At 42.9% G+C, this 26,829-nt stretch overlaps 1 protein-coding gene and 1 long non-coding RNA gene across 3 annotated transcripts in view; both read left to right on the top strand.

The window, feature by feature from the left end:
- The window catches only part of LOC108167376, a 49,753-nt gene extending 39,336 nt beyond the window's left edge, over positions 1 to 10,417 (top strand). Inside the window, exon 4 of the long non-coding RNA XR_001782436.2 lies at positions 7,365 to 10,417. This is a non-coding gene — a long non-coding RNA (uncharacterized LOC108167376). The remainder of the gene's footprint in view (positions 1 to 7,364) is intronic.
- Positions 1 to 26,829, top strand: part of Ppp2r2b (protein phosphatase 2, regulatory subunit B, beta) — a 414,265-nt gene that overhangs the window by 147,599 nt on the left and 239,837 nt on the right. Inside the window, exon 1 of one of the 2 annotated variants that reach the window (NM_027531.2) lies at positions 12,365 to 13,128. The exons of the other annotated variant lie outside the window; for it this stretch is intronic. Within the exon in view, the coding sequence (NP_081807.1) occupies positions 13,059 to 13,128 (70 nt within the window). The 5' untranslated portion in view covers positions 12,365 to 13,058. Of the gene's footprint in view, positions 1 to 12,364; positions 13,129 to 26,829 lie in introns of those variants that run through there. 2 annotated transcript variants of the gene reach the window in all.

Raw genomic sequence — 26,829 nt, 5'->3', positions numbered from 1 at the left:
CAGCATCCATGTTGGCAATGACAGAACACAGAGTAATCACAGTGCCAACATGATGCCAAGCGCCCACCGGTATTTGGATGTATTGCATACTATGCGTGGTTTTAGACCATGCAACCACCCCTTGATGTGACTACTGCTGTGTTTTTACAAATGAAATGAGAAGATAACATGGTTAATAAATCATCTACCATATGCTGCTAGGAAACATCAGAGCCAAGATCTGAACTCAGAACCACTGTGGTTCACAAAAGGCATGCCTTGAAGCTTGCCTCACATCCTACCTATCTTTGGAAAGATACCTATCTAACCTTGTAGCATTTCCAGTACGTGTCCTGTATGTAATACCTCCTTTCATTTCTCCCATTGACATGTTCACAGGGGCAGTTGGTGGCATGCTTCTAAACCTGTATTCAACATCATACCTGCCTTTGGTCCACGAGCATCTTTATTATTATTCCTCTTCACTATGTGAAGCAGGCTTACTGAGTCAGCATTGGGAAGCAGTGAGCGCTCATGCTTTGTAGCCCCGGATCTCACCACCACACACACCTGGGGAAGGACTGCACATCTTTCATTCAATTCTCAAAAAGGTCTCTGATCCCAAAATGTTAAAGTCATTGCTCAAGGCCTGGGCTGCTTTTCAGATGTAAATTCATAAGCTTCCGTCTTTATCTTCTGTTCAGTCCTTGTGGTACCATCGAGTGCCAAATGGAAATTGCAAGGTCTCTATTTGAGGGATGTTTAATATGATTATTTCCCTTCCGTATTTATTCCATAAATATTTATTGAGTTTAAAAATATACACAACCTTGCTTACAAGTTCAAGGTCCACGTAGCTCTCTCGAATTCTGTCTTCTATGACTTGCCACACCAGTGTCCTCATAGCTAGGACAATTTTGCTCGTATAACACCCTGCGCTCTTCACCATGTTTCCGACACGATGAGCAGAATTTGCCACGTGTTCCGTCCTATAGCTTCTAAAGTTGCCTGTGGTTCTGTTTCCCACTTAAGACAGAGTAGGTAGCGGACCATTGAGGTGTGAGAAGGGGCCAGTTGGAGCTGATTCTCAGTGAACAGAAGGGCTTCCAGTTCAGACTTCCCTGTCTGTGGATTAGCAGAATTGATACTGTTCTTCTACAGCTCCTTCACAGTTCAGGACAAGGCAGATGGGCATGCAAGATAAATCAGTTACTTGGTACTTTTGTTTAGGACTGTGCCTACTGACTTCCAGGGTTGGGGTGAGGAAAAATTAATTAAAATATAATTGCATCATTCTCTCTCCTTCCTTTTCCTCCTTTCAAGTCTTCCCATGCTCCCTCATTCTCTCAAATCCATGGCCTTTATTGTTTAATTGTGATACACACAAACACACATGCACTCTCCCACATAAGCACACACACACACACATACACACACACACACACACACACACACACCTAAATATATAAATACAACCTGCTTTCAATAGCTTCTTAACTCTCTGAAGAAAAAAGATATATATCTCCAAGTAAAAGTTATCAGGCAACCTGGGGCTGGAGCATGGGAGCCCATGTAGCCCTTATATATCCCTAGCCTTCTAATGCATCCAAGAGTATTGCTATAAAAGAATAAATATGAATCAAGACAGAAAGTAACGAATAATAAATGTAAAATGTGTAGTGAAGGTATTTGCCTTAGCCCCAACAACAATCTGGCCCTCTTTGGGCTTCTTGGATATGATCTGTGTGAACTGTGCAGTTGGTATGTGTTTTAGGTGGGAGATGGTATATATAGTATAACAGGTGTTATACTATCAGACAGTCACTAAATCACCAGGTAATCTGGCCAGGTCTCTACCTTTCTCCATGATTCAGTTTCCTCCTCAGCAAAATGATGACAGTACAGACCTAACGATCTATAAACCGACCTTTCAACTTGAGCCTTGTCAAAGAAATATTTCACACTATCCAGAATTGGGCAGGCTGTAAATTGTGAAAGCATTGTACTCGAGATTGCCCTAACTCCTGGCACTAACCACAAAGAGGAGGTCCCAAATTAACCCCAGTGTCAGTGATCTGTCAGGGGAATTAGCAAAACTCATTGAATACTGTCATACTCATGGTTGTGGCTCATTACAGGGAAAGGCACATATTAAAATCTACCAAGGAAGAATTGTATTAAGCAAGATCTGGAAGTGTCTCAGACAAAGTTTCCTTTGTTTTCAGTGTATAGATTGCCTTCCTGTTATGCATATGACAGCCTACAAGGATATGACAGCCATCAGAGCTTTTCTAGGCCTGGGGTTTACACTCAGCATTGGAGCACCACTACACGGGCTCTGTGGGCATGGCAAAGTTAGTAATGATTGCCACAGAACTGGACTCAGTAACTAGGTGAATGGAAAATCATGTGACCTAAGGTTCCCAGTCCCAATCAATCTGTCGCTTTGCTGTGGCTAGTTCAACCCTAAGGTGCCCTGTAGCTATCACCCAACCTAAAACGCATACCAATTGCATGGATAACACAGCTTACATCCAAGAAGCCCCAAAGAAGGCCAGATTGCTGTTGGGGCTAAGGCAAACACTTTCGCTACACATTTTATGTTTATTGTTCATTACTTTCTGTCTTGACTCAGGCTTATTCTTTTATAAAAATTCTGCTGGATGCATTAGAAGGCTCGAATGTAGTTCAATTGTCATGGATAGCTTGCTTGCCTAGCATTTATAAGACCTATTGTTGGATTCCCCAGGACTACACAAACTAAGCATGGTAACACATGAGTATATCCCAGCACTGAGAAGGTGGGGGCTAAAGGATCAGAAAGTCATGGGTCCCCTTAGGCTTATAGTGAGGTTAAGACCAACGTGAGCTACATGAGAGCCACACCCAAAAGTAAAGCCAGATACCTTAGAGCAGTGGTTCTCAACCTTCCTAATGCTGGGACCCTTTAATACAATTTCCCAACCATAAAATTATTTTGTTGCTATTTCATAACTGCACTTAGTTACTGTTATAAATTTTAGTGTAAATATCTGAAGTGTAGGATCCCACTACCCGCAGGTTGACAACCACTGCCTTAGCGTAACTAACTGTGCAGGTGCTAAGGTGCTAAGTATTGGAAACAAAGCATTCCTATCGTCCTGAAAATCATACTCTCCTTGGGTAGTAACCAAAGACAAACAAATAAATACTTTCTCATTGTGCCACATGAATAGAGCTTTGGTGGAGAAGAGGGTAATGGCTTTATTTCATACAGAGAAAAGCATACCAGAAAGATTGATATTGAAACAAATCTTCAAAGAAGCAAACCTGCTGAGCTATGATAGACCCCGCTGATGGTCTTGACGTCAGAAAGGAAAGCAGATGCAAAGGTTTTGTGTGGTTTTGGGTTCCACCTCTCTTCTCGGGGTGTCTGAAGGTTGCCGCCATTAGACCAACTCTGAGAGGACTGGGTGAAGTCAGGAATGGGCGGAGTCCAACAGCCCACTTTTCCCTCTAAAGCGTCAGACACAGCTGCATACCAGGCTGCGAAGGGTGAGGCAGAGTCTAGGACAAAGCTGTGGTTCCAGGACCTCTGCTTTCTCCCTCTCAGGCTGTCCAGATGTCCCTGCACACTGGGCTGGAAGGATGAAGCAATGCCATGGGGGTGGGGAGAAAGAGGGAAAAGCCTTCTCCAAGAATCTTAGCCTTCTCCAGTGATCTTCAATAAACAGTTCTCTGAGATGATCTTAGCTTGGACTTATACCTTTAGTCAGGGCAGGTTTATATACATATACTTTATTTGGGATGAACCAAGGGTTATGTAGCTTTAAGGAAGGGGGTGAGAATATCCAGGGTGGGCAAAGGTCCCTGACTGAAGGCTAAGGCTACTAAGATGCCTCATTAGCACGGGGAAGCTTCCCAGGTGCGGAGTTACATGACTGAGTACCTATGACCACTTTGGGGGGCGGGGGCGGTGGGTTTCGTGCTCTGAGGCAGGCACTGAAAGCAAGGATGGAGTGAGTCCTGCTCCTGTTGGCCTCAGGATGACACTTTAAATCTCAAGTTTTGAGATTTCTGACATTTGGACAAATTCTACCTTACCAGTTCTATACTGCTACCTCTGGTGGCATGGCCCATGTGCCCCACAGTGCAGGATAAGAGTGTTTCCCTGCACTATTTAATGAGAAATTAGGATACCCCCCCACATCAGTAGGGGAGTTGGGAGTATTTTGTGGTACTATAGGGAGGATGATAAAATAGGACTATAGCCAGAAATCAATCCTTACAATATCTCAAAAAAAGTTTTTTGTCCAAATATATAGGAACCCAGTGAAAGGCTTTGGGTAGAAAAGTGATGTGGGGTGATTCGCATTTTAAAGGACTGGTTTTCCTGCTGCCTGTATCCTATGGTAGAGGCCATGACCCTTAGCTTTTAACAGAATCAACTGCAAAGAGCTTGTATTACTCTTGCCGAGAACCTCCTTTCAGCTCTCAGCACCCATATCATGTGGCTCATACATGATGCCCTATAGCCCCAGCTTAAGTGGGATCTGATGCCTTCTTCTGACCTCTGTGGGCACTGAAGTTATGTGCACAATCCTACACTTCACACACACACACACACACACACACACACACACACACACACACACACAGAGAGAGAGAGAGAGAGTTAAAAAATTAAATTAAAAATTTTAAAAACAAGCACAGCGATGACACAGCAGGCTGCTTCTGGGCTTCCTGGAGAGTGGCTAGTGTTAAAACATTCTCTGTAACTAGAACGGCATGGCATAGCAGCTGGGTGGTGAGAACTGGTGGTGAGAACAGATACATGCTGAAGTTCGAGTTGGCAGATCTGATGGGAAGCATGTGGGGAAGAGGAGAGTTCAGTGACAGGAAGTGGAGCTGGCCTGGCAGGCAGCACTAAGGATGGAGATGCATCAAAGGCACCCAGGGAAGTGGCGCTTGCCGCTGAGATTGTCTAGGGAAAAGTCAAGGTCAGGTCTGGGGCTATGTACTCCCTCGTGTGGGTGGTAACTAAGGAAAGGACTTGGCTCGTGAAGCCCAGAACTCTGGCCTCTACAAGTCAAAGGCGTGAAGAGGAATCAGCAAATGGGCCTCGGAGCTAACATTCACGCAGCTGGAGACTCAGAGGAATGGTGGAAAGGAATGAATGGGAAAAGAATCCTGAATGGGAGGGTGTGTGCAATTGCACACTTAAAACTGTCACATAGGTGTCTCAAAGTCAATGAAGTACCAAATTCTAAAGTGGAAAGCATGCATTAACAGTAACAGATTCTAGATTCACAACCATAAAAATTCTTTCTTGGGCAGTAATATCTGGCTATTTGGCTTTGTTGCTGTGCTAAAATTCAAGCCATAGGTGTTCAGTTAAAGAGCTGGCCTTTTAGAGGGGTAACTGCCAGAGAGTCAATATGGGTTATGGTGTGCCATGTAGGTACTGTTTTTTGTCTTTTGATATTCTGTTCATTCAATTTGAGAGTTTTAGAAAGAGATGAAAATTCCATTCAAATTGTCTATTTTGCATAATATGTATGTATATGGTATGACCGTATATGTCCTCACATTTTATTTGTATGGCTTGAAATAACTGAGGTTCATTAAATTATAATTCTGTTCTTTAGAAGAATAACTGCTTGCTTCTGGGAGAATATGTTGAAACGCTTTGTTGTGAGTGGAATGGCATTTTGGGGACAGCTCCTCTTCACCCCTGCTATCCAGTCAGGGAAACACTGTCACACCAGGTTCTACAACTACAGCCAATTGTGAGACATCTTTAAATGTAAAAGTTTCCAAAGACTTGTGCCACAGAAAGGTAACAAAGTAAAACACAGAAAAGTATCCATTGGTTTTCAGGATCTTCAGAGTTATATAACCATCTATGGACCCTCTCTGATTTTAGAGCATTTCCACTACCCGCAAAAGGGTGCCTGAACCCAGCTGCAGTTTCCCCAGCCCCTGGCAATCACTAATCTTATTTTCTGCCTACAGATCTGCCTATTAACATTTCAGAAAAATGGATGTTTGTCTGGTTTCTTTCACCAGCCATATCTTTATTAGGTTTCATCTATGACAAAGCATGGATTAGTATTTCGCCTTTCATTGCTAAATACTGCTTGAGAGAGAGAGAGAGAGAGAGAGAGAGAGAGAGAGAGAGAGAGAGAGAGACCATTAGTTGATGGACATTTGTGTTTCATCAACTTTTGGGTTATTTTGAATAATACTGCTGTGAACAGTCACGTGCAAGTTTTTATGCTTTCCAATCCTTTGAGAATGTATAGGTGGTGGGGTAATTGCTGTGACATGTGGAAATAGTTAAACTTTTGAGTGACTGTGACATTGTGTGACTGCACTCTGCAGTCCTACAGAGATGCATGACAGTAGGATTTTTATCACATCCTCACTAACCCAACAGTTGTGATTTTCAGCTGACAGAATATAGTGAGGCATGAATCAGCATCTAGAGGCAGGTAGTTTAGAAAAGACCTTGAGGGGATCCCATCCCACCTCCTCTACCCACCTCCAGGCACAGTGATTAAGTACTTGGCCTTCAAAGACCATCTATAGCTGAGCTGGACTCCCATTTCTTTGACAACTACCTTATTTAACTCTGCTATCAGTAAAATAGAGATAATTATGGAGCTTACTTTAGGACCTATATCTAGAATTCAATGAGGAAAGTAAAGGCCTTTTGCACAGAGCCTACTGCTCTGGTGCCTATTAAATGTTGTCTACCATTAGTGTATTGACAGCTCAATACTTGCTCAACATACAAAGACACTCTCATTTGCCCAACCAATTCTGTGAGTGGATGCTTAAGTTGGTTCCCATTTCTCAAATAAGGCTCAGAGAAATAACTTCATGTTTAAAAATTTTAATCACAACTTATTTTCTAAGAATAATTTGCTTAAAGTAATATTTGGGTACATTTTTTTAGATGTACAAGTTTTTTTCCAATATATATTCTTGTTTATAAGTTATACTAAAGCTTTGCTTTGAGTGTGGTAATCAGGCGCTAGACAATACCCCCAAGAGCTGTTTAACTGGTTTTAGAGATCATCACATATACTTAATAAATAGATGCAAATAATGCAATCTCCATACAAGGCAGCCTATTTTAACTCCAGCACCACTGATTGAGACACTAGTTAAGATGATGTTTTCTTTCTGGCCTCAGATCTGGGCTTGGGATTCTGCACCTTTGGTGATGACATCAGCACCCATGTAGACAAGAAGAGAGGCTGGTGATGAATGTTTTTGTAGACATTTTTGTTTCACACCTAGGTTTATGAAAGGCGAGGATAAGGTATCTGTGGAGCCAGGATAGGAGAAAAGAAAGATTCCTGGAGAGTGGGCATGACCAGCATTCCTTACATTGTCAGGTGTTCGAGTCTTCCAGAAGCAATCACTCAGGGTCTACTACGACCACGGCCGTTTTATATCCAGCCTGAAAGATTCAAAGAACTCATCAGGGTTCTTCTGATAAAAATGAGAAATCTTTGTGTTAAAGGTAGGAATTCATGAGTTGTTTAATATCATTGTAGAAGTTCCTTGGATAATGGAATGCTTTGGAATTGACTCAACTTGGGAGTATAGTATTGAGAAATCAGAGGGAGTGTTGCACAGATAACAGGGAAGGTGCAAAGGGTTGGCTTCAAAGATATCTCAGCAAGTGGTGAGTTTCTATTGGCCTGCTGGTAAGTGTTCAGAGACAGGCTCTCACATTTGAAAAAAACAACAACTTGATTTATATTGCCATTAAAAAAAAAAGTATGAAGTCTTTGCTACAATGGTCTCACCGAGCATATTTCAGATTAAACACTGACATCAAGGTGTCAATCAAAGCACAGCTGGACAGATATGTGCCTCCTACACAACATTGGCCTGCAAGACTCCCTAATCTAAAGTTCACATGGCACTGGAAGGGCAAGAGGGATTGTTTTCTTTTCCTGCATTAAATGCCATGTTAAAGAATCATTCATGCTGCAGTATGCTGCAGAATTACAAACTTGCTTGAAATTCAAGAGGCCAGTCTCTGGGCAGCCAATGTATAAACCACCTCAGAGAGTGGACAGCTAGAGATCCTAAAGAGGAAATCCATGGGATTCCTCCATGGGGAAGTGTAGCTAGACTTCTCTTTCTTCCTATTTGTATCAACAGTATAGATTTCAGGCTTCTTTTACAAGGTACTAAAGTATTATCACTCTTGTTTTGAGTTGTTCATTTAGACAGCCAGAGGTTATAAAACTCAGGTTTCTGGGTCACGTGTTCTGGTGAAGACTGACCTGTAGCGAGCGCGTCTCTTTAGCTCTCTTTAGACAGAGGTCTCCATGAAGCACTGCTGAGAAAGAACCATAGTTCATCCCATGGGGTCTGGCTCTGGTTCAAGCCTGAACCAACTGCTTTCCTTACATTGTCTGTGAAGCTACCTGAAGCCCCTGAGAAGTGACTTCTAGGACTCCGGACTGCTTTGTAGACACAGCGACTCAAAGATGTTAAACTAACTGTCAGTGCTCAAGGAATTCGTAAATGCCTGAGCCAGGATACAAACCAGGACTGCCTGACACCTGAAACATACATTAAGACTCTAGACTCAAAGGGATCAAAGGTTTTGATAAAATTAGAGTTGTTTAATGTACTAACTGGACAGGTTGAGCTCAAAGGTCTCAGTAAGTGTCAGAAGCATGGGCTGGCCAGGCAATTAGGGGAAAATTGTGTTGGGAGAGGAGACCAAGAACAAGAGTGAGTTAAGAAAAGATACATACCCAGGCGGCCATGCTCAATAGAATAACTTAAGAAGGCTGCGTATTTGTAACTGGCTCTCTCTGTGTAGACACAACGCTGAATTAGGTCAGCCTTTCAGAGTGCCCTCTGCTGCCCCCTTTGGAGCGTGTAGCCCCTTTTATTTAAATTATAAATTAGCCGTTGAGGTCTATGATGACAGAGACTATCTCATGAGTTGATGTGTGAAACCTTGTTCCTGTGTCAGTATCTGACACACATACTTGTTAGAAATCAAGTAAGTGATAATGATGGCACACAAAACAGAACCTCTAAGTAAGAGCAGTGTTTTCTTCCCCTGTATTATTTTATTTATTTTATCTTCACAGTGACTTTACGAAATTGATACCATTTTCTCCTGGCTTATAGGTAAGACAATCTATGACTCAGGGAGATTTTGTAGCCTGCTCAAGGACACAGTAATAGGTACATGAAGATCATCTGATATTTGATGTTATTCTGTGGTCTGTTGATTGAAATTTTTATTGCATTCTCTCTCTCTCTCTCTCTCTCTCTCTCTCTCTCTCTCTCTCTCTGTGTGTGTGTGTGTGTGTGTGTGTGTGTGTGTGTGTGTGTCACACCATGCATGTGAAAGTCAAAGGACAACTTGCAGGAGTCAGTTTTTTCCTTCTACTATGTGAGTTCTGGGGAACAAATTCTGGTTATCAGGTGTGGCTGTCAGCACCTTTATCTGATGAGCTATCTTTCCATCCCCCTTTTAAAGGTGTAGCCCATACCCATCCTAACGTTGAATTTAGGTTTCTTCTTTTAGGTCGTATCTCAAAGCTCACACACTTCTGTGAAAAAAAAAAAGAACTCTGTTTCATGTTGTCTATATTTCCAGTATTTACTACAGTCCTAGTGTATATCAAATGTTTAGTGATTTTTGGCATGCATACATATAGGGTTCAATGTGAACAATTATTCCCATAGCTGTAGAGGTTATACACTAGAAAACTGCAGACTGGCAATCAACTTTTTTGTATGATTTTTTGTGTGACAAGAGGATCAAAAGACTACTTATTTATTCAATGTATTGTACACTTCAATACACATAAGCGAGCACCTGCTAAGTGGCAGGCACCTGACATTGGATCCATGATGAAAATATTTGACAATAATAAATTAACAAATACTGTTAAATAAATTATCATAAAAAAGACAAAAATAATTGTGCAAACAAAGAATAATAGAGGTTTATGGTGTGGTCTCACTGAATAGACATCGCCATTCAGAACTTTGCAATCTTCTTAATGAGTGGAAGTGTGAATCCTTCTCACTTGCCTTCTTATTCCTTGTGTCTTATGTACTGTTGAGCAAATGAAGGCAGAATATTGCCGGAAATGCCAAAGGAAAAAATGTAGTAGGCTTGGAGGCTGGAGAGAGGTGTGTTTCTCATGGGTTACTATAGAACATTCGTCAAACCCAGTCTGACCAATAAGCCTGAGCCCACTTGGTCCACTATACATCTCTATGCTAGTCCAGCCCATGTTCTAAAACGACAAGAGATTAATTTCCCTAAATTTATGTCCTAAACCCTGCTGCTGTAGCCAAAAATCATTTCAACTGAAGGCAAGAGATCTCGGCACCACGATGCACTGAAAGACGGACTGATCTTGCCTTTCTTATCCTTCCTTACCATACGCTAATCTCCGAGAGAAGCTGAAAGGACTCTGGGACCCTAAAGCCTCCGTGAGACACCCATCTCTACATGGAAGATACCACTAGGACTGCCAATACTGAAGTGAACTGGACCAGCTTGTACCAAGTGCCCTCTGCTACTTAAATTTCACACATGGCCTTTGAAAACATAGTCAAACAACCATGTAGGACGTAACAGCCCAGGAAAGTCAAGGAGAATCTACTAGACGCTCACCTTTCAACTCCTAATTGTGGGGGAAACATTTCCATCCTGTCTTTCCCCCCAAAATGCAGTTACTTTTTGGACTTGGAAGCAATACCATTTTCTACCCACCAGAAACATCTTCTTCTTCTTCTTTTTTTTTTTTTTTCTTAGAAGCCTAGTGGCAGTTCACAGCCTCAGTTAAGGACTTGTTCCCCATCCCACATCACCCCTTTTTGGAACTTCGAATACTTTCTAAATCGTGTTAGCTGCAGCATTCATTGTATGTATATAATTAACTCACGGGTCCCCCAGGGCCTATCTGGCTAAACTTTCGGAGCTTAACTGAGCAAGACATTTGCTGATGTCTCTCCCTATAGCAGCACCCATAGAAATGAACATTACTTCACAAGGAAAGTTCTTCTCCAAATTGCTCATCTGGTGGTTTGGATGGCTCCATTGAATTATTTTGTGTTTTATAACAGGGATCGCATCATATTCTTTCAAATGTAGTATTTGCAACTTGGGGAAATGAGGACTGGAAAGTGGACCCTGCCTTTCCTCTGATGCCACCCCCACCCCCGACACACACACCTTTTGTGCCATTTTGTGCCTTTATAGTCCGTCTGGATCATAGTGGTTCACTTTGGTCCCAGCCTCTCTTCTGCATTCATGGACTTAACATGCTGAGGGCACACGGAAGGTATTCTGAACACCTGAGCAGAGACGCTTCCTGTGTCTGTTCAAAACAAAACGCAAAGGGCTATGGAGAGTGGGCTCCTTCTCGCTGAATAAATATATTCATCCATAACTCGCCCTGTCTGCGGGCATAGACTGTGCTCTGCCTGTGGACACCGGCGCGTTTCGTTTCTTCCTTCCTTCCTTTCTTCCTTCCTTCCTTCCTTCCCTTCTTTCTTTCTTTCTTTCTTTCTTTCTTTCTTTCTTTCTTTCTTTCTTTCTTTCTTTCTTCTTCTTCTAATTCTTCTTCTTCTTCTTCTTCTTCTTCTTCTTCTTCTTCTTCTTCTTCTTCTTCTCTCTCTCTCTCTCTCTCTCTCTCTCTCTCTCTCTCTCTCTCTCTAGACAGGGTTTCTCTGTGTAACCCTGGCTGTCCTGGAACTCACTCTGTAGACTAGAGGCCATCTGCCTGCCTCTGCCTCCCAAGTGCTCGGATTAAAGGCATGCGCCACCACTGCCCGGCGGTGCGGGTTCTGAACACCAGTTCCTCACAGTTAGATGTTAGCCTGCTTGGAAAGAAATCGGACAGGATGGCAGTCTCGAAGTTCTGGCCCCTGCTCTGCTTTCTAGTCCAAGCCGGGGGGCTAAGCTGTGAATAAAGCTCACCCTTTAACTTCAGCTCAAGGGGCAGTCTACATCATATCCAGTTAACAAAGGAGACCTAGGTGCTGACTTCTACCCAAAGGAACCTACTTCTAAACACTGTCCTGAATGAAGTGCAGGCAGGTGTAAGGAGCAAAGCAGTGAGCTAAGGGCCTCCGTGCACAAGCCAGCCCCTGCCCTTGGCTGTATGGCACCAGAGGGGAAAGATTGGAACAGCTCATCCACGCCTTGTTTTTTCAGTGAACCAGCAATCTACCATTCGTTGTCCAGGTGTCCTTGGCTGCCGCTTGCACCCCTCTGCAGCAGAGAGCAGCCACAGCCTCTGCCTGGACTCCCACTGCTGCTGGGGAAGAGTCCCGGGGCTGCTGACGCGGTTGGGAGGAGCCTCGCCTTTAATGCACCAGCCGCCTCCAGCCTCCTGCAGCAGGAGCAGCAGCACCAGCAGCAGCTGCGAGTGCGCCCCTGTGGGTGTGAGGGTGAGAGCGCTGGCGCTGGCCGCAGCGCCCAGCCTAGCTCCCCGCCAGCTTTCCTAGCCCCCGCCTGCGGGAGCCGCCCTCTCGTGGGACCAGCACCCTCATCTCAGCAAGGCAAGCCTGAATCCTGCCCCTGCCATCTCGCCACTGCAGTGTGGGTCCGGAAAGGCACCATTTTGTCGCGGCTGCCCGCTCTCCCAGGGGGAGGAAAGCTCTTATTTTTTGCATTTTGGAGCCGCTGCCTGCCAAGGGGAACCTGTTGGGCATCTCCCCAGCCCTACTTGGGAACGTCTCCTGAGCGGTCAGGCAGGACTAGACCCCTCGTGGGGGACACAGAGCTTCCTGGTACCCGGAGGCAGAGGAGGCAGACGCAGCATCCTCGTTGGGAATTGGAGCTGAAGTGAGCGCACCGTGCGGGAGGAGCCACCGCATCCGCGGAGAACCGAGTGGAGGAGGTGACAGCTCCATTGCCGGGTTTTTATTTTCTTCTCTCTCCGCCTCCCCGTCTCCTCCTCAGGCTCGGACCATGGTGCAGTCCCACTGGCTCCCCTGCCCCCCTCTCCTGTGAGACTGGCTGCGGGGTGGGATCATGGATACTTGTCTGCCGGCTTCTGGTTCCCACGCAAGTAAGCCTGCTGTCAATGGAGGAGGACATTGATACCCGCAAAATCAACAACAGTTTCCTGCGCGACCACAGCTATGCAACCGAAGGTAATGCCAGCTCGGCCGCATTCCGCCGCTGGGGTCGGGTGCAAGTTGCGGATAGCCCTGCTTCATCAGTGGCCAGGCGCCTAGTGGCAGAGACTACTCCAGGCTCTGGGGCTGGAGCACTGGGCGGGGGCTCAGGCTAGGCTCTCGCTCAAGCCGCCAGAGGGGTTAGGGGTAAGGCAAATCCATCCGGGCTGGGCTCCGTGACTAGAGCCCCATGTTCAGCAGCAGGTGGACCAGGTACCCCCGGGAGTTAAAATGGCCTTTAGGGATGAGGCTTTTCAGGGTGCGGCTCCCAGGCAGACAGATGAACCCAAGGAAGCAGATGACACCTTCTTGTCCCAAGATGCTTACAAGAATCTTGGACTGAGATGAGAAGGGAGGGGCCCAGGAAGACCATGGTCCACCCCTCTCTGGGTACAGTGATGCTGAGGCTCTCGGTGACTGCAGCAAGAGTACAGCTTCATTTCTTGCCCATTCATTTCTCCGGCTCACTGGTTTACCTGCTCAGACAATCAACCCCCCCCTCCCCTAAAGGCCTTTCAGCAAAAAGTAGGGGAGCCCTCTCCCCTTGAAAAAACATTAGCCAGAAATTTTTAAAAAGGTAGCTGGGGAATCATGATTCGCGGCGGACGAATGAGGCTGACACGTGGGGCGAGCAGCGGGATCTGGGTCCGTGGGGCCTTTAAAAATCACCATTATGAATTCTGCAGCAGTACTTTCTGCTGAATCAACAGCCAGCAGAAAGCAGGAGGGTTCAGCAAGCTGAGCTTTGCCAAGAGGTGAAATTGTGTTCGCTCACTCTCTGGCTTGCTGGCTCTCTCTCCTTTCAGCCAGCTCGCTCTGACATCAGCCTAAATGCTGGGCAGGCAGGCAGGCAGGCAGGCAGGGAAAGTCAGCAGGTGGACTGCATCTTGCTCTTTGTGTACGAACTGAGTAAAGACGGTTTAGTTTTATTTGAATGACAAAACTTTTGCATTCGAGCTTCATTTTCTACCTGTGGGTGTTGATTTTTGACAACTAATATGAAGTATTGGAATCCCCGTGGCAATGTCCATGTGAGAAAATGCGTGCAGAAGTGCTTAGGGAAAATGTAGCAAGGCATATTAGCCTGTGACCCTTCTAGAATGCTAAAATTTCAGTAAGATTGGGTCACATCAGAAGAATGCACTGGATCAAGTAAGGGTGCGAGCTCTGAGGGAAATGGAAAAACTCATATACGGAGGGGAGGGCAACGGTAGCACCTTCTACAAAGATCTCTGGAAATTTTAGACAGAAGAATTCCAAGTGCTGTTGAAAATACTTTCGCCATTCATCACCATGTCTGGGAACCAGCAAGCCCAACGTGTCTGTAGTACTCAGACACACTGTAAGCTCGAAACCTTGGAGATGATTTCTTTTTAAGATGGACCACCCATCTCTGTCCCATGTTGAATAGCATTCTTGCTGATTCTTAAAAATCTTTCACAGCCGTGGTGTGATTATAAGTCTTTGTGCTTTATGACTGAGCATGACCAGGTAGCAATGACATCCAGTCATGCCATCCACCAGAGAGGTCAGTCTTGAATCTGTGAGCTTTGTGGTGGCTAGGAAGCTTTGTATTTGTGACTACAAAGAAAGAAGGTTCCCCCTGGTGTTTTCTTCTGTTACATTATGCAAGAAGGGGAAACCTAACAAACCAAGAAGGTGACTACATTGAAGCCAGGTGTATAAGAACGTTACTTGCAGGAGGAAGAAGTTTAAGATGGCATCCTTTATTGTTTCCAAGGTCCTGGATGCTACCTGTGTACCTATTCAGTGGCATTTTTATACATTCCAATTCTGGGTGGAATATTTAACAATGAAGCAAGGGTTTTTAATCAAAGAGCTTTAAATGTTTTCTGGTATATACAAATCAATCTATTAAACCCCTGTATATGGTCTTAGGGAAGGCATGGGAAGAGTGGGAAATGGAACAGAGCAAGAAGTTCTCTAATAGTCTCGGTCTGTGCATTTCATGGAGTATCCATTTCGTTGAGTCAGACAGTAAGGAAAGAGCCTTCCGATGGACCAGCCTGCTCAGGCAGAGCACCAAACCCAATTGGACAGAATTCTCCTCCCGAAAAGTTGGTGGGGTTTTTTGTTTGGTTGGTTGGTTTTTGGCTTCTTTTTTTTTTTCCTCCCTTGACGATTTAAACTCACTCACTGATGGACTCTGGGTCCTTTCACAGACTTACTTTGCTGTTTCCTTCATCATCTCTACCTTTATGCTTCGACCTGCTCAAACGTAGCAGGCCACCATCCGTTAACTCTCCTTCTTGTTTTCTCTGATGGTTCTTTCCCTCTTTGCTCTGATCCTGCTACACTGCAGCATTATACTGAAAGCTGAAAGGGGTTTGCAGTGTAGTTACTGTGAAGGACTTTAAACTTAATTTGCATTGTAAGTGGTAGCTGCAGGCAGGTTTGTCTAGCTTAGAGCAATGTAAATGCTGTGATCTCTCTCTCTCTCTCTCTCTCTCTCTCTCTCTCTCTCTCTCTGTGTGTGTGTGTGTGTGTGTGTGTGTGTGTATCCCCCCCTCCCTCTTTCGCTCCCTCCCTCCCTCTTTCCCTCCCTCCCTTGATGTGGGCCATCACAGTCACTGCCCTCTTCTGCCTTTTCCTACCTTTCTATTTTCCTTCCATCATAGGTATGTTCTATTCCAACCTCTCCTCTGAGTTTCTATGTGCATTTCCTGGTACCCAGAGTGAGATGCTAACCAAAGCCCCTGAGGCCTAAAGACTAGTTATGAGGTTAGCCCTTTAGGAACATCTAATCTTTGAGCTAGAAACTGCCTGAAGCTTGTGTGCTTTCTTTTTGAAAATTCTGTGTGCTGCCTCCTCTGACTAGAAAGATGACAATGGTTTCCTGGGTGTATGAGCTGAGCTTCTGTCTGGAGTAGAATTCTTTTCAGAAGTAATTGTTAAATGTGCACATGGGTGATATGTAAGGAAAGATGGAGTTGGGGTGACAAGCATAAAGTCAACGTGAGGCTCAAGGTTCCCTAACCAAAGGTTCATCTCATGGAGTTCCCAGACCTAAATGTGAATTTCTTTCTGCATTTTAGGCATCTACTGGAATATTTCAAACAGCTGCCTTCATTACAGCAGTCTGTGGATTTTCTAGATTAATCTTGTACACTTCCAAATGGGGTCACAGAATAGTCAGAATAGTGCCATAAATGGCATGTTTTAAAATAACTTTGCTGTCCTCAGTCTTCTTGGCTATAATATGGGAGTCACGTTAGAACCTATGCCACAGGTTTAAAAAAAAAAAGTATTTGATATAGAGAAATCATTCAGGGTATTGCCTACTACAAATCAGCCCCAATCTACTGTAACTATTGGTATTCAACTGTGTTTGCTTATCAAAACATTCTCTCTTGCTTTAGGCTGTATATTGATTTGGGCTGATTTTGAGGAAAAGGGTTACTAGGGATATGGTAAAAGCCACCGCTCTTCTCTTGACTGGTCCTGTAGCCAGAAAACCTGTCATTTAGCAATTTTCTTAATTACTGGTTAATTGCTGGTTATATCTTGGCATCGATAAGCCCCATCTTACCCCCAAAAGCCTTAAGAAAAATTGTCTTTTTTTCTACATCTTTAAAAAAGAAGAAGAAGAAGAAAAGAAAAAGAAATGGGTTAACAGCTTAATGTGGTTCTTTCCAGTGACTGGTGTATTCTGCCTTTAATCTTTTCAGAAATATCACCCGGATTTCTGCAGACGTGAACAATAATGTTTAAATACATACATCACCTCTGACTTTATTAGGTGCCCAACCTATCAGGGATAATTAATTTAGCAAGTCAATATGTAGGGCCCACATGTGGTGGAACATGGGTCTGATCTACATTGGGACCCAAGCATAGATTATCATTTGGTAATGATGAGATCTACATTAGCAAGAGCTGAAGGTGTTTTAAGCAGAAGAGGCAATAGGTCCAGGAACCCAGAGATTCAATATCACCTGACAGATCCAAGAAATGGAGGCATGCCTATAGCTAGACTATATGGGAAGATTATTTTTTAAAAATGAGGGTGGAGTCTGTAGTTAATTGGGAATACACCAAAACCAAGAATGATTAATGGGAGAAGAGTGGGTAAATGGATAGCAAGATGATAAAGTGTCTGTAAAGCATTAATGATAAAACTCAAGTGGGTCCGCAGATAGTTACTGGAAAGCAGTTTTGTTCATTTCCTGTTTGGAAATCTTCTGAATAAAATGTTGGGTGAAAAGAGACTGAAGAGATATTCAGGGGCCAGATCATGTTGAACCTCATTGCTCCAAAGGAATTTGGACTTTATCCAAAGATGGATGGTAGAAACCATTAAAGGATTTCTACCAAGGGGAAATGTCAGTTTTGTTTTCTCTAAAGCTCAGTCTGGCTGCTATATAGGGTGGGGTCAGAAGGCTGAGTAGGAGCTGGATGGGAAGGAAAGCCAGCCGGGAGATAAGGAGGAGACATTGATACCCGGGTGGTGGCTGCAGTAGACTTGGGAAGTCAGATGGATTAGAGATGCATTTTTAAGGAAAGACTGCACTGGATTTATTAAATAAGAGAGTTTGGGTGTGAATGCAGTAGCTGGTGCTGAAGACAACTCCCAGAGATTTGCTGTGTGAATGCATACATGGGGTCCATGCAGGAAAACAGGAAACAGACTTCAGAAGTTGATAAGTTGTAAGAGAACCATGACACATAGAGTTTTACCTTGAGACACTAAAGCAGTGGTCCTCAACATTCCTATTGCTGTGACCTTTTAATAAGACTCCTCATGTTGTGGTGACCCTCACCCATAAAATTATTTTCATTGCTATTCAGAGCTTTAATTTTTCTATTGTTATGAATTATAATGTTAATATCTGGTATGCAGGGTAAATGATAACAGGATAACCTGCCACAGGAGTTGAGACTCACAGGTTAAGAACCACTTTTCTAAAGTAAGCGGATATCTGCTCCTGGTGCTCAGAAGAAAGACCTAGACATAACGTTTAAATTATATTAGGTAGTACGCACAAATTAAATTTATTTGAAACTGTGTGAATAGATGAGACACCTACGAGAAGTTTATTTCAGGGCAGAATATGAGGCAGTGGGTAGAAAGAAGTTGATTCTATTTGGAATCAAGAAATTATAGCAGAAAACAAAACAAAACAACAAACAAACAAACAAACAGAAAAAAACCACACTTCACATTGGAATGATTACCCAAAGAGCAAAAGTTTCCGAATAACAGTACATGGTCATGGTGTCATGGTGTAAGCAGGGTGGTAAAATAAAAAGGATCCAATCTCAGATGTGTTGAGTTTGGACATCTTCAAAGCTGCGATCCCAGAGAAATGCTGCCGCACCAAGAAACACCATCCTCCATCCCTCGTGAACTCCCGAAGGAATACTATGATGGATAAGTCTGGGCAGGTATGTGAAGATGGCTTCTAAGATGAAGATACAGAAAAGGCAGTAGGCAAATAAAAGGAGGTGATGTCCCAGACTAGACAGAGAGCTGCCTCTGGTTCCTTCGATTGCTTTGGTATTTGTATGCAAATGGAAGACGGGCACTGTACCTTCCAATGCATATGGATGAGTGTTTGAGCTCTCAGAGAAACCTGAAATGGAAGGTGGGAAGAAGCTGTTATGCCTTATGCTATTGTAAATGACCTTTCTGGGGACAAGAAATGTTCTGCAACTCAACATAATAACCAGAGTGCATTGAAATTACCAGCAAGTATTCATTATTAGCAACCAGGTCCCGAGGGGCAATCCCAAGCCCTTTATGAGTGCTGGTCAGAAATATAGCAGTGAACCTGGGGTGAATATTATTACATCAGTCCTGTCAAAATATTGATAATGCTCAATGAAAAGAGCACAGCTATAGACTGACATTCCTAGACCCTGGCATTTGCAGTTAAGGAAAAAAAAATGGAGGGTCCAATTTAGACACCAAGCTTAGAGAGGGTGTCATGTGTACTGACTATAATCTAGGCATTTTTCCAAGGTGTTTCTTGTGTTTACTAGTCTAATCTCCTTGTGAAAACTGGGAGAGTGGTTGCATTAATCAACTGTTATCCTCACTTCAGAATGATAAATCCCATGATACAAAGGACCAAATACATTTGTATTGCAAGCACACTTATTCCAAGCCTGGAACAATAGCTTTATGTCCAACCACCCTGCTTCTTAACAGGATTTGGGGGGAGGAAATCCAAATTGAGTTCTACCTACTGGCAGATAACCACTTGATATTCGTTCAGTTAGTGTTTCTGGGTTCACTAGATCAACCCTTCCCCAACAGAGCATACCACATTTCTGGGCCCTTTTTATCTTCTCACTGAGAGGGAGCTAAATTCCCTCATCCAATGCCAGAGCCCATAGTTGACATACTCCCGTAGATTAGTTCCACTCTCTAATATAAAAAGGAATGAAATATTTATGGAACCAAGCAGTCAAGATATGAGAACTTGCTAGAGTTTTGTAAACAGAGAATTCAGAATCTCAATCCACCACTCAAAGACATTAACAGTGTGCTGAGTTTCTGGGCTGAGCTTAGGCAATCCTAATGGATACTCTAGGCACCCATTTGTAAAGACCTGTGACAACTGCTATCAGCCTGGACCACAGTGAACGATTGGCAGAGATGTTGTTTGGGATATCTTTTTGGACACAAATATGAAGGTACTTGAGGCCAAAGCTGCTCTACAGCCCACTCCCCCAACCTCCATGACAAGAAGACAGGTTCTAACTGGCTTGTCATCCTCTCCCCAGTTTCCTTCTTGCCTTTCCAATACGGCTCTTAAAAAAAATCTAGTTTGGATTCCTAACTCAATTCTCCAATTGAAAACGAAAAGTAGCTCTAAATAACCTAGGAACCCTCAGTTTCTTAGGCTCCAAGTTCACTAAGGAAAGAATTGAGAGTGACACCATGCTAGGCATGTGTGAACTCCGTAGAGAACTAATTTCCATTCACTGGCTTGGGAGAATGAATGAGCCATACTGGGCAATGGGAAGGGGAAGCCAAACTCCCAGAAGAATCTTTCATGGCTTATGACAACTGCAAAGAATGTAGGGGGGCGGTGGTGTGGGTACTGTGGATTGTGTGGCGTTTAGAGGTGGGCAGGTTTTGACCAAAGAACGCTCACTTTTAGGTGATGTGTGCACCATGGGGCTGCTCACTAAAATGAGTATACCTTGCCTGTTGTATTTATAGGTTGTTTTTGTCTGGCAGTTTTTATAGTCGCAAAGCTCTTTTCCATGTCAGAACACTTCTTGGCCTAGGCTTCCTAATTGGCTATGCATGGAGATGTTAGGACTGAACCCACAGTTTACCTAGAAGTTCCTTTGTGAGTGGATGAAAGGCCACCTCTGTTTTTATATGACAGATGCTGCCACGGGATCACCTGTAAATATATATGGGTTTTGAGAAGACATTGTCTTTTCTGGTTTTATTGTCTTTAAAGACGAGATAGATGCTGGTTCCTATTTGTTAGTAGGATGATAAGAAGACATCGTTGGCCTGCCCCTACCCCCCATTTATCCTCTGTGCAACCTTTGATTAAATAATTAACCACAAGGACCAGGAAAAGGAGATCACCAGGCACATCGCTACCATGTATGCAGTACTGTGTCTAAAATATCCATGAACCTGGCATGTCCATAAACAAAAATGTTTGTTAGCAGTTAGAGGCGTTCTGTATGCTGTGGACAGTTGGGCCTCTAGAGACTCTTCCCATCATCCTCAGTTTCATAGGTTGATATTCACCTTATCCTAAGCAGATATTGGTTATACTACAATAGATGCAACACAAATCACATCCAAGTCTGTCTGATTCCAAATGCCTGAAAAACACTACCAAAGACCACCTCTTCTCAGTGGATGAACCATGACTTCTGACAACTGAAGGCATGTTGCTGACACAGTTTTTCAAAATACTCTTATTCAACACAGAACAAAAGGTCCTGTTTTTATCAAGAATTTGAAAGTGAATGAAAAAAAAAAGTTAAAAGGCAATTTACTGGTATGGGATGTACATCAGAAGCCCTGGGTAGGATTCCCAAGCCAGCCTCAGTAATTAGTCACTTTTAGTCTCTGAGCTTCCATTCCCTAATCTGTTAGAGATGGGGGAGGGAATGGACAATCTGTAGTTTTATTGGCTGTAAAGGTCTGCATTGAATCTCTGTCTGCGTTCATGATCATCTGGTTATGTTCAAACACTGTGCTCAGGGAGTGGGAGAGAGGACAGGGGCATAAGTTCTAAACAGCTCCAGAATTCCAGGTCTGCCTCTGCTTACTGAGGTGCCCGATCATTCCTCTGGCAAGAAGGCTCTGATGCATCCAGGAGGTAGAGCCAGAAAGGGAAATGTCTCTTTGCCAAAAGCTGCTGCAGATGGAGGAGCCAGTCTGTCTGGGCAGCCCATGACTTTGAGAGGAGCCATTTGGCAAAGTTGTTGGCAGGAACTGCCTTGCAGCATGGGTGCTGGAGACAGCCCTGGGCTGGAGTGAATCTGGGATGCAGCAAAGGTGGCTGGTGGGACAAATAACCATCTGGTGAGCAGGGTGCTGCTCATCTTGCTTCACTGACAGGAAAGTGCAGGTGCCAATCAGGGAGGTTGAACTCTCCATGACAGGATCTGACAGGCACAATAGACTCTCTTCTCTGCACCAAAGACTCCACAGATCATTATAAATCCCCCGTGCCATTTCAGAAAGCAGGGAGGCCACAATATATATCCTCTACAGTCACAATGCAGAGAGCAATATCTCTGAATGCAAAACTAAACAGAGCTAAGCATTGCCAAGAATAGTGCAGGGTGTGCTGTGAGTGGTGTGTGTGTGTGTGTGTGTGTGTGTGTGTGTGTGTGTGTGTGTGTGTGGGTGTGCTGTGAGTGGTGTGTGTGTGTGTGTGTGTGTATGTATGTGTGTGTGTCTGTGTGTCTGTGTGTCTGTGTGTGGGTGGGTGTGAGAGAGAGGGGGGAGTCTGCTGAAGTTTCCTTATTCCGGTTTCAAGATATCTTCCCATCTATTTGAGCAGATAACACTCTGCCCTTCTACAAATGTAGTGAACTACACATGCCAGGCTGTGTATAGCTACCACGTTTGCCTCTATATCGTCAAAAGGTGACCTGGGTGGCTCTTTGATTTTGTATCTTTGCCAAGTCTTTTCTAATTACAAAAACATGGCAGGGAACAAGGCAATATTATATATATATCAGACATACAAAAGAATTCCTCTCACCCCTTGTGTGACATAGAATTGAAAAAATTCAAAAGCTACATCACCAATAATGACAAGCATTCCCTTTTAAGAAGAGCATTCATTAATTTCAGTGAAAAATATAATGCAGACTTGTATGAATCTCACTTCTGGGTTTGTATTTTCTTGCACATCCCAGACACATGATGGCAAAGACCACAGGTGATCTTATTGACTTGAGCTTGAACCCCCACCCCCTCTCTCACACCCACACACAAGCATGGTGACCTCATAAGCAACCTTCACTGCCAGAGTTGATAGTTGTCTACTACATTTAACTTCACAGTTCTTTGTCATGTTTTGAAAACATTTAACTTACCTTGATTTAAAACAAGCATTCTCTTCCTCTTTACACCAGTCTTTTTTCATTTACCCTGAAACTTACTGAAATAGACACCAAGGAATTTGGAAGCAAACACTACTGATTCTCAATAAACTTGCAACTCAAGAAGAAAAGCCAAAGTGTGCCGACGCCAGAGAGTCGCCTCCTAGAGTTGCTTTATTACAAGTCAGGATCCTGACCCATTTTTAAAGAAGCTTTAAAATTAAATTTTGTGTTAGTGTATAAAATAATGTATATTTTATATGTATGTATATTATATGTATTTTGTATGCATGTTTTATATGTGTATATGTATATACATATATATGCATATATTCTAGTCCTTGTCAGAAAAAGATCACTGACGGCTATTATAGAACACCTACATACTTGTAAGAAATTAATACTGTGCAACATTTTCATCCTATTAAGTTATTCATAAGGAATTATAACATTAGAAGTATATGTCGAAAAGGTGTGTACAACAACAACAACAACAACAAAAACCATTAAAGCATACTTAGATTTGTTCTTAAGAAAACATGATTTTGGTTTAGATATAAAAAATTCATATTTTCTCTTATGTAAAATCTAGACTAAACTATCAACATATTTAAATTACAGGAGATTACATTATACATTACATATCCACAATACAGGAAAGCAGAAGAGAAATTATTTGGAGGAGGGAATGAGAAAAGGCACAGGAGCAAAAATGAGCAAGACATACGGATAAATACTTGTAAAAATGGAATATTGGAATCCATTATTTGGTACACCAGCACAAATGGGTCAGGATCCTGACTTGTAATAAAGTGGCTCTAGGAGGCAACTTTGTGGTGTAGGCACACTGGCTTTTTTTCTTGAGTTGTGTGTATATTGAGACTCAGTTGTGTTTGTTCCCAAATCTCTCGATGTCTATTCCAGTACATATCAGGGTAAATGAAAGAAGAATGGGGTAAACAGGAAGAAAACGCTTGTTTGAAATAGAGGTTAGCTGAATGTTTTCAAAAGGTGTATGTGAGTGAGTGTGTGTGTGTGTGTGTGTGTGTGTGTGTGTGTGTGTGTGTGTGTGTTTGTATGTGTTTTCATGTGTGTGTGTGTGTGTTTTCATGTGTGTGTGTGTTTTCTCTATCCCAACAACTCAACTCTTACACTGTAGTTTGTGGCAGTGGGTGTGTTCTAGTAAGACTAATGCTGTACAGAAAAGCACTGGTAAGAGAGATCCAAGTACATACATGCTAGAGTGTTCAGTATGGAAAGAAAAGTCAAAAGAAAAGCAATTTTACCATTAGCTTCAGATTAATTACCATCAATAATTCTCTCTATATATTTCCTTTCAGTTATTTTCATTCTCTCTCTCTCTCTCTCTCTCTCTCTCTCTCTCTCTCTCTCTCTCTCTCTGGTATGTGTGTATGTTTGGCATGTAATATTATACCATATGTGGCATTGGTATTGGTCTGTTTGGACTCAATTTGGGGGTGATATTCTATAACATCCTGTGGTAGAATCATAATTTTACTACTCCATTAATGTTACAAGTTCAAATTATGCCAATTTTTGTTATGATTGTGTGATAACAGTAAAGCTGTGTCTTTAAATTATAATAAGTTTATAAAGGCACAGGGTGCTAGGCTACATGACACAAGCAACCAGGTTTCCAGATGGTATTTCTAACTTGCCTTCTAAGATAGCTGTCCCCATGAATTCTTTGCAACCTCTGTGATCCACTCCCAACTCTGGTCTGGCTACAGTTCGCCTCAGCTTTTCCTTCCCATGGATTTTTAAGGTTTTTACACTCATCTCAGGGAAGTTATAGAGGATGAGAGTAAGAAAAAGGTCGTAAACATGCAATCACTGATTTTTAACCCAGTCCCTTTGGACACGTTTCTCCTGGAGCTCTGGTCCTTTTACCCTTTCCAAGCAAAGAGGCAGGCTCAGTGCTAAACCATTAAGTGCACGGGTGAGCAGCTTGTTCCCCGGGATGCAGTTGCCCACTTATGTTAAATAAAATTACGTTCATAGTTCCCGGGCATCATTTGTAGATGAGTATATAGAACCTGGTGACCCAGAAATGTTAATTTTCCTCAAACTGGTAAGTAGGTAACTTAAAAGAATTATTGACCCAGTGTGACAAGCACTGTGGTTGTTTAATGAGCTAACCTCTCTTGGGGCACAAATTTGACATTCCTAAAAGCTGTGGCTTTTAATTTTTCTGGTTATATGATGAACATATAGCTGAATGTAATTTAAACTCAGACAAACTTGAGAAAGAGAAATTTTATTTATCATTGTTTTGAGACTTCCAAATCCTGCTAGTTTTCCCCAAAATGGACACTGTAATTTGGTGAAAATTACAAATAGCATAAATCAGATTCATTTGATATACATGAATAAATTATCATGACTGCTATATTTGAGTGATTTTTGAGTCCATTTTCAAAGCCTGCTAGATCTCTACATTTGGGCTGTCCTTGGTTTTTACAATTGAAAGTCAATTGTAGGTTCTGGTACATTTGATTTGGATATTTGGGGCACTGCCTTGGAGTCTTGATGTCAGAATACCAGGTTCTTTAAGGCCATTTTCTGTTAAAACATTTTATGAAGTATCAATAGAGTATATGATCTACATGTTCAATTCACAAATTTAAAAATGTTGGGTGGATGAATAGATGGATGCCGGATGCATAGATGGATTAATAAATGGATGGATAGATCGATGGACAAATAGTTGTTTGAGTAAATTAATAGGTATGGGGTGAATGGGAAAGCCAAGGCTTCCTTGGAGATCATGAATGTTAAGGCATCTTCTAGAAACGATGAGTTTCAATGGAGATTTGTCAATATAGTATTAAAAATCACCCTTTCATAACATTAAGTCTAAGATCACCACCCTCCTCCATCTTGAAGGCAGGAAGGGATTAAGGCTGCACAGGTGTGATGACATGCTTCTGGGAATTCCCCAGTGATGCTAGTTTAAAAGTAAAACTGTGACTTGGTTAGGGAGGAGTGTTCCCCTATGGGGAGCACTCTCCTAGGGTTATAGGATGGCATCTAACATCCCTATCTCCTGTCCCTGTGCCAGAGAAGAAAACAGTGCAGAGGGCTCAGCGGAACCTGAACTCTAGACTGGGGGTAAGGGTGGGGACACAAAAGCAGTCTGATTGTCACATTGAGCCTCTGCTGCCAACATGCTTAGTCAGTCCGAGAGCTTCCTCGGCACAATGTGAAATGGAAATTTTCTGATCAGATATTTTCCCATAAGTCTTAGAAACTTGGGTTTGAGCCCACTGTGCAAACCAGGACCTTTTCTTTTTCCAGTAATTCGACAAGCAGGATGCCTTTGAGTTCCTCACAGGGATCATTTTGATCTAGACACTGGCACATGTTGAAAAAGCAAAACATTTTTTTTTTCTTTTGTTTGCCCTTTGAGAAGGTCAGTCTGCTCACAGTTCCCCCCTGTGCTTATGAATGTTAACGTTCCCTGTCTACTCATCTTCGCTGTGTGAATCCATCCATCGTCAAGCTACCTAAGATGGCTTAGGCTGCGTCCCACTTCGCTGCCTCTCTGTGTACTGCCTCACTTCCTGGTACTCACAAGCTCTGTACCTAACCCCCAGGTTCTCATCAAAGTCTTTATATAACCCTGAATTCCCTAAGACGTTTGATAATCACAATTTGATAAGGCATCGATATTCTTCCTGCTTCACAAATGTGGAAGCTGAGGTCCAATTTCAGCCAGCCATGGGAAAGGCAGGTTCTGTACATTCTCTCCCTGATAAGATAGACTTTTCTGGAAGTCAATGATTTCACTTTAGCTATTTAGTTTCCTTCATGGAGGACAAAGTGGGCATGTAGGTCCTTACAAAGGGCTTTATCAACTTGATTTCATCTGAAAAGTAGATGATTCTACTGCAGTTAGAACGGCAATTGTTTGCATGATGTTGTTAAAATTCTTTGTGGGGTGTGTGTGTGTGTGTGTGTGTGTGTGTGTGTGTGTGTGTGTAGAAACAACTCATATCAACTTCCTTTCCTAAGGGTCCAGGGGCAAACAGAGGTATAATTCTGTCAAAGTTCGCTCTAGGGAACCAATGAGTGTATCAGGCTTCCTTACAGAGC

The sequence above is a fragment of the Mus musculus genome, chromosome 18 (genome assembly GCF_000001635.26).
Source record: "Mus musculus strain C57BL/6J chromosome 18, GRCm38.p6 C57BL/6J".
NCBI classification, from domain to species: domain Eukaryota; kingdom Metazoa; phylum Chordata; class Mammalia; order Rodentia; family Muridae; genus Mus; species Mus musculus.
Note: the sequence above shows the minus strand (reverse complement) of the source record. Positions and strands in the feature narration are given on the sequence as shown.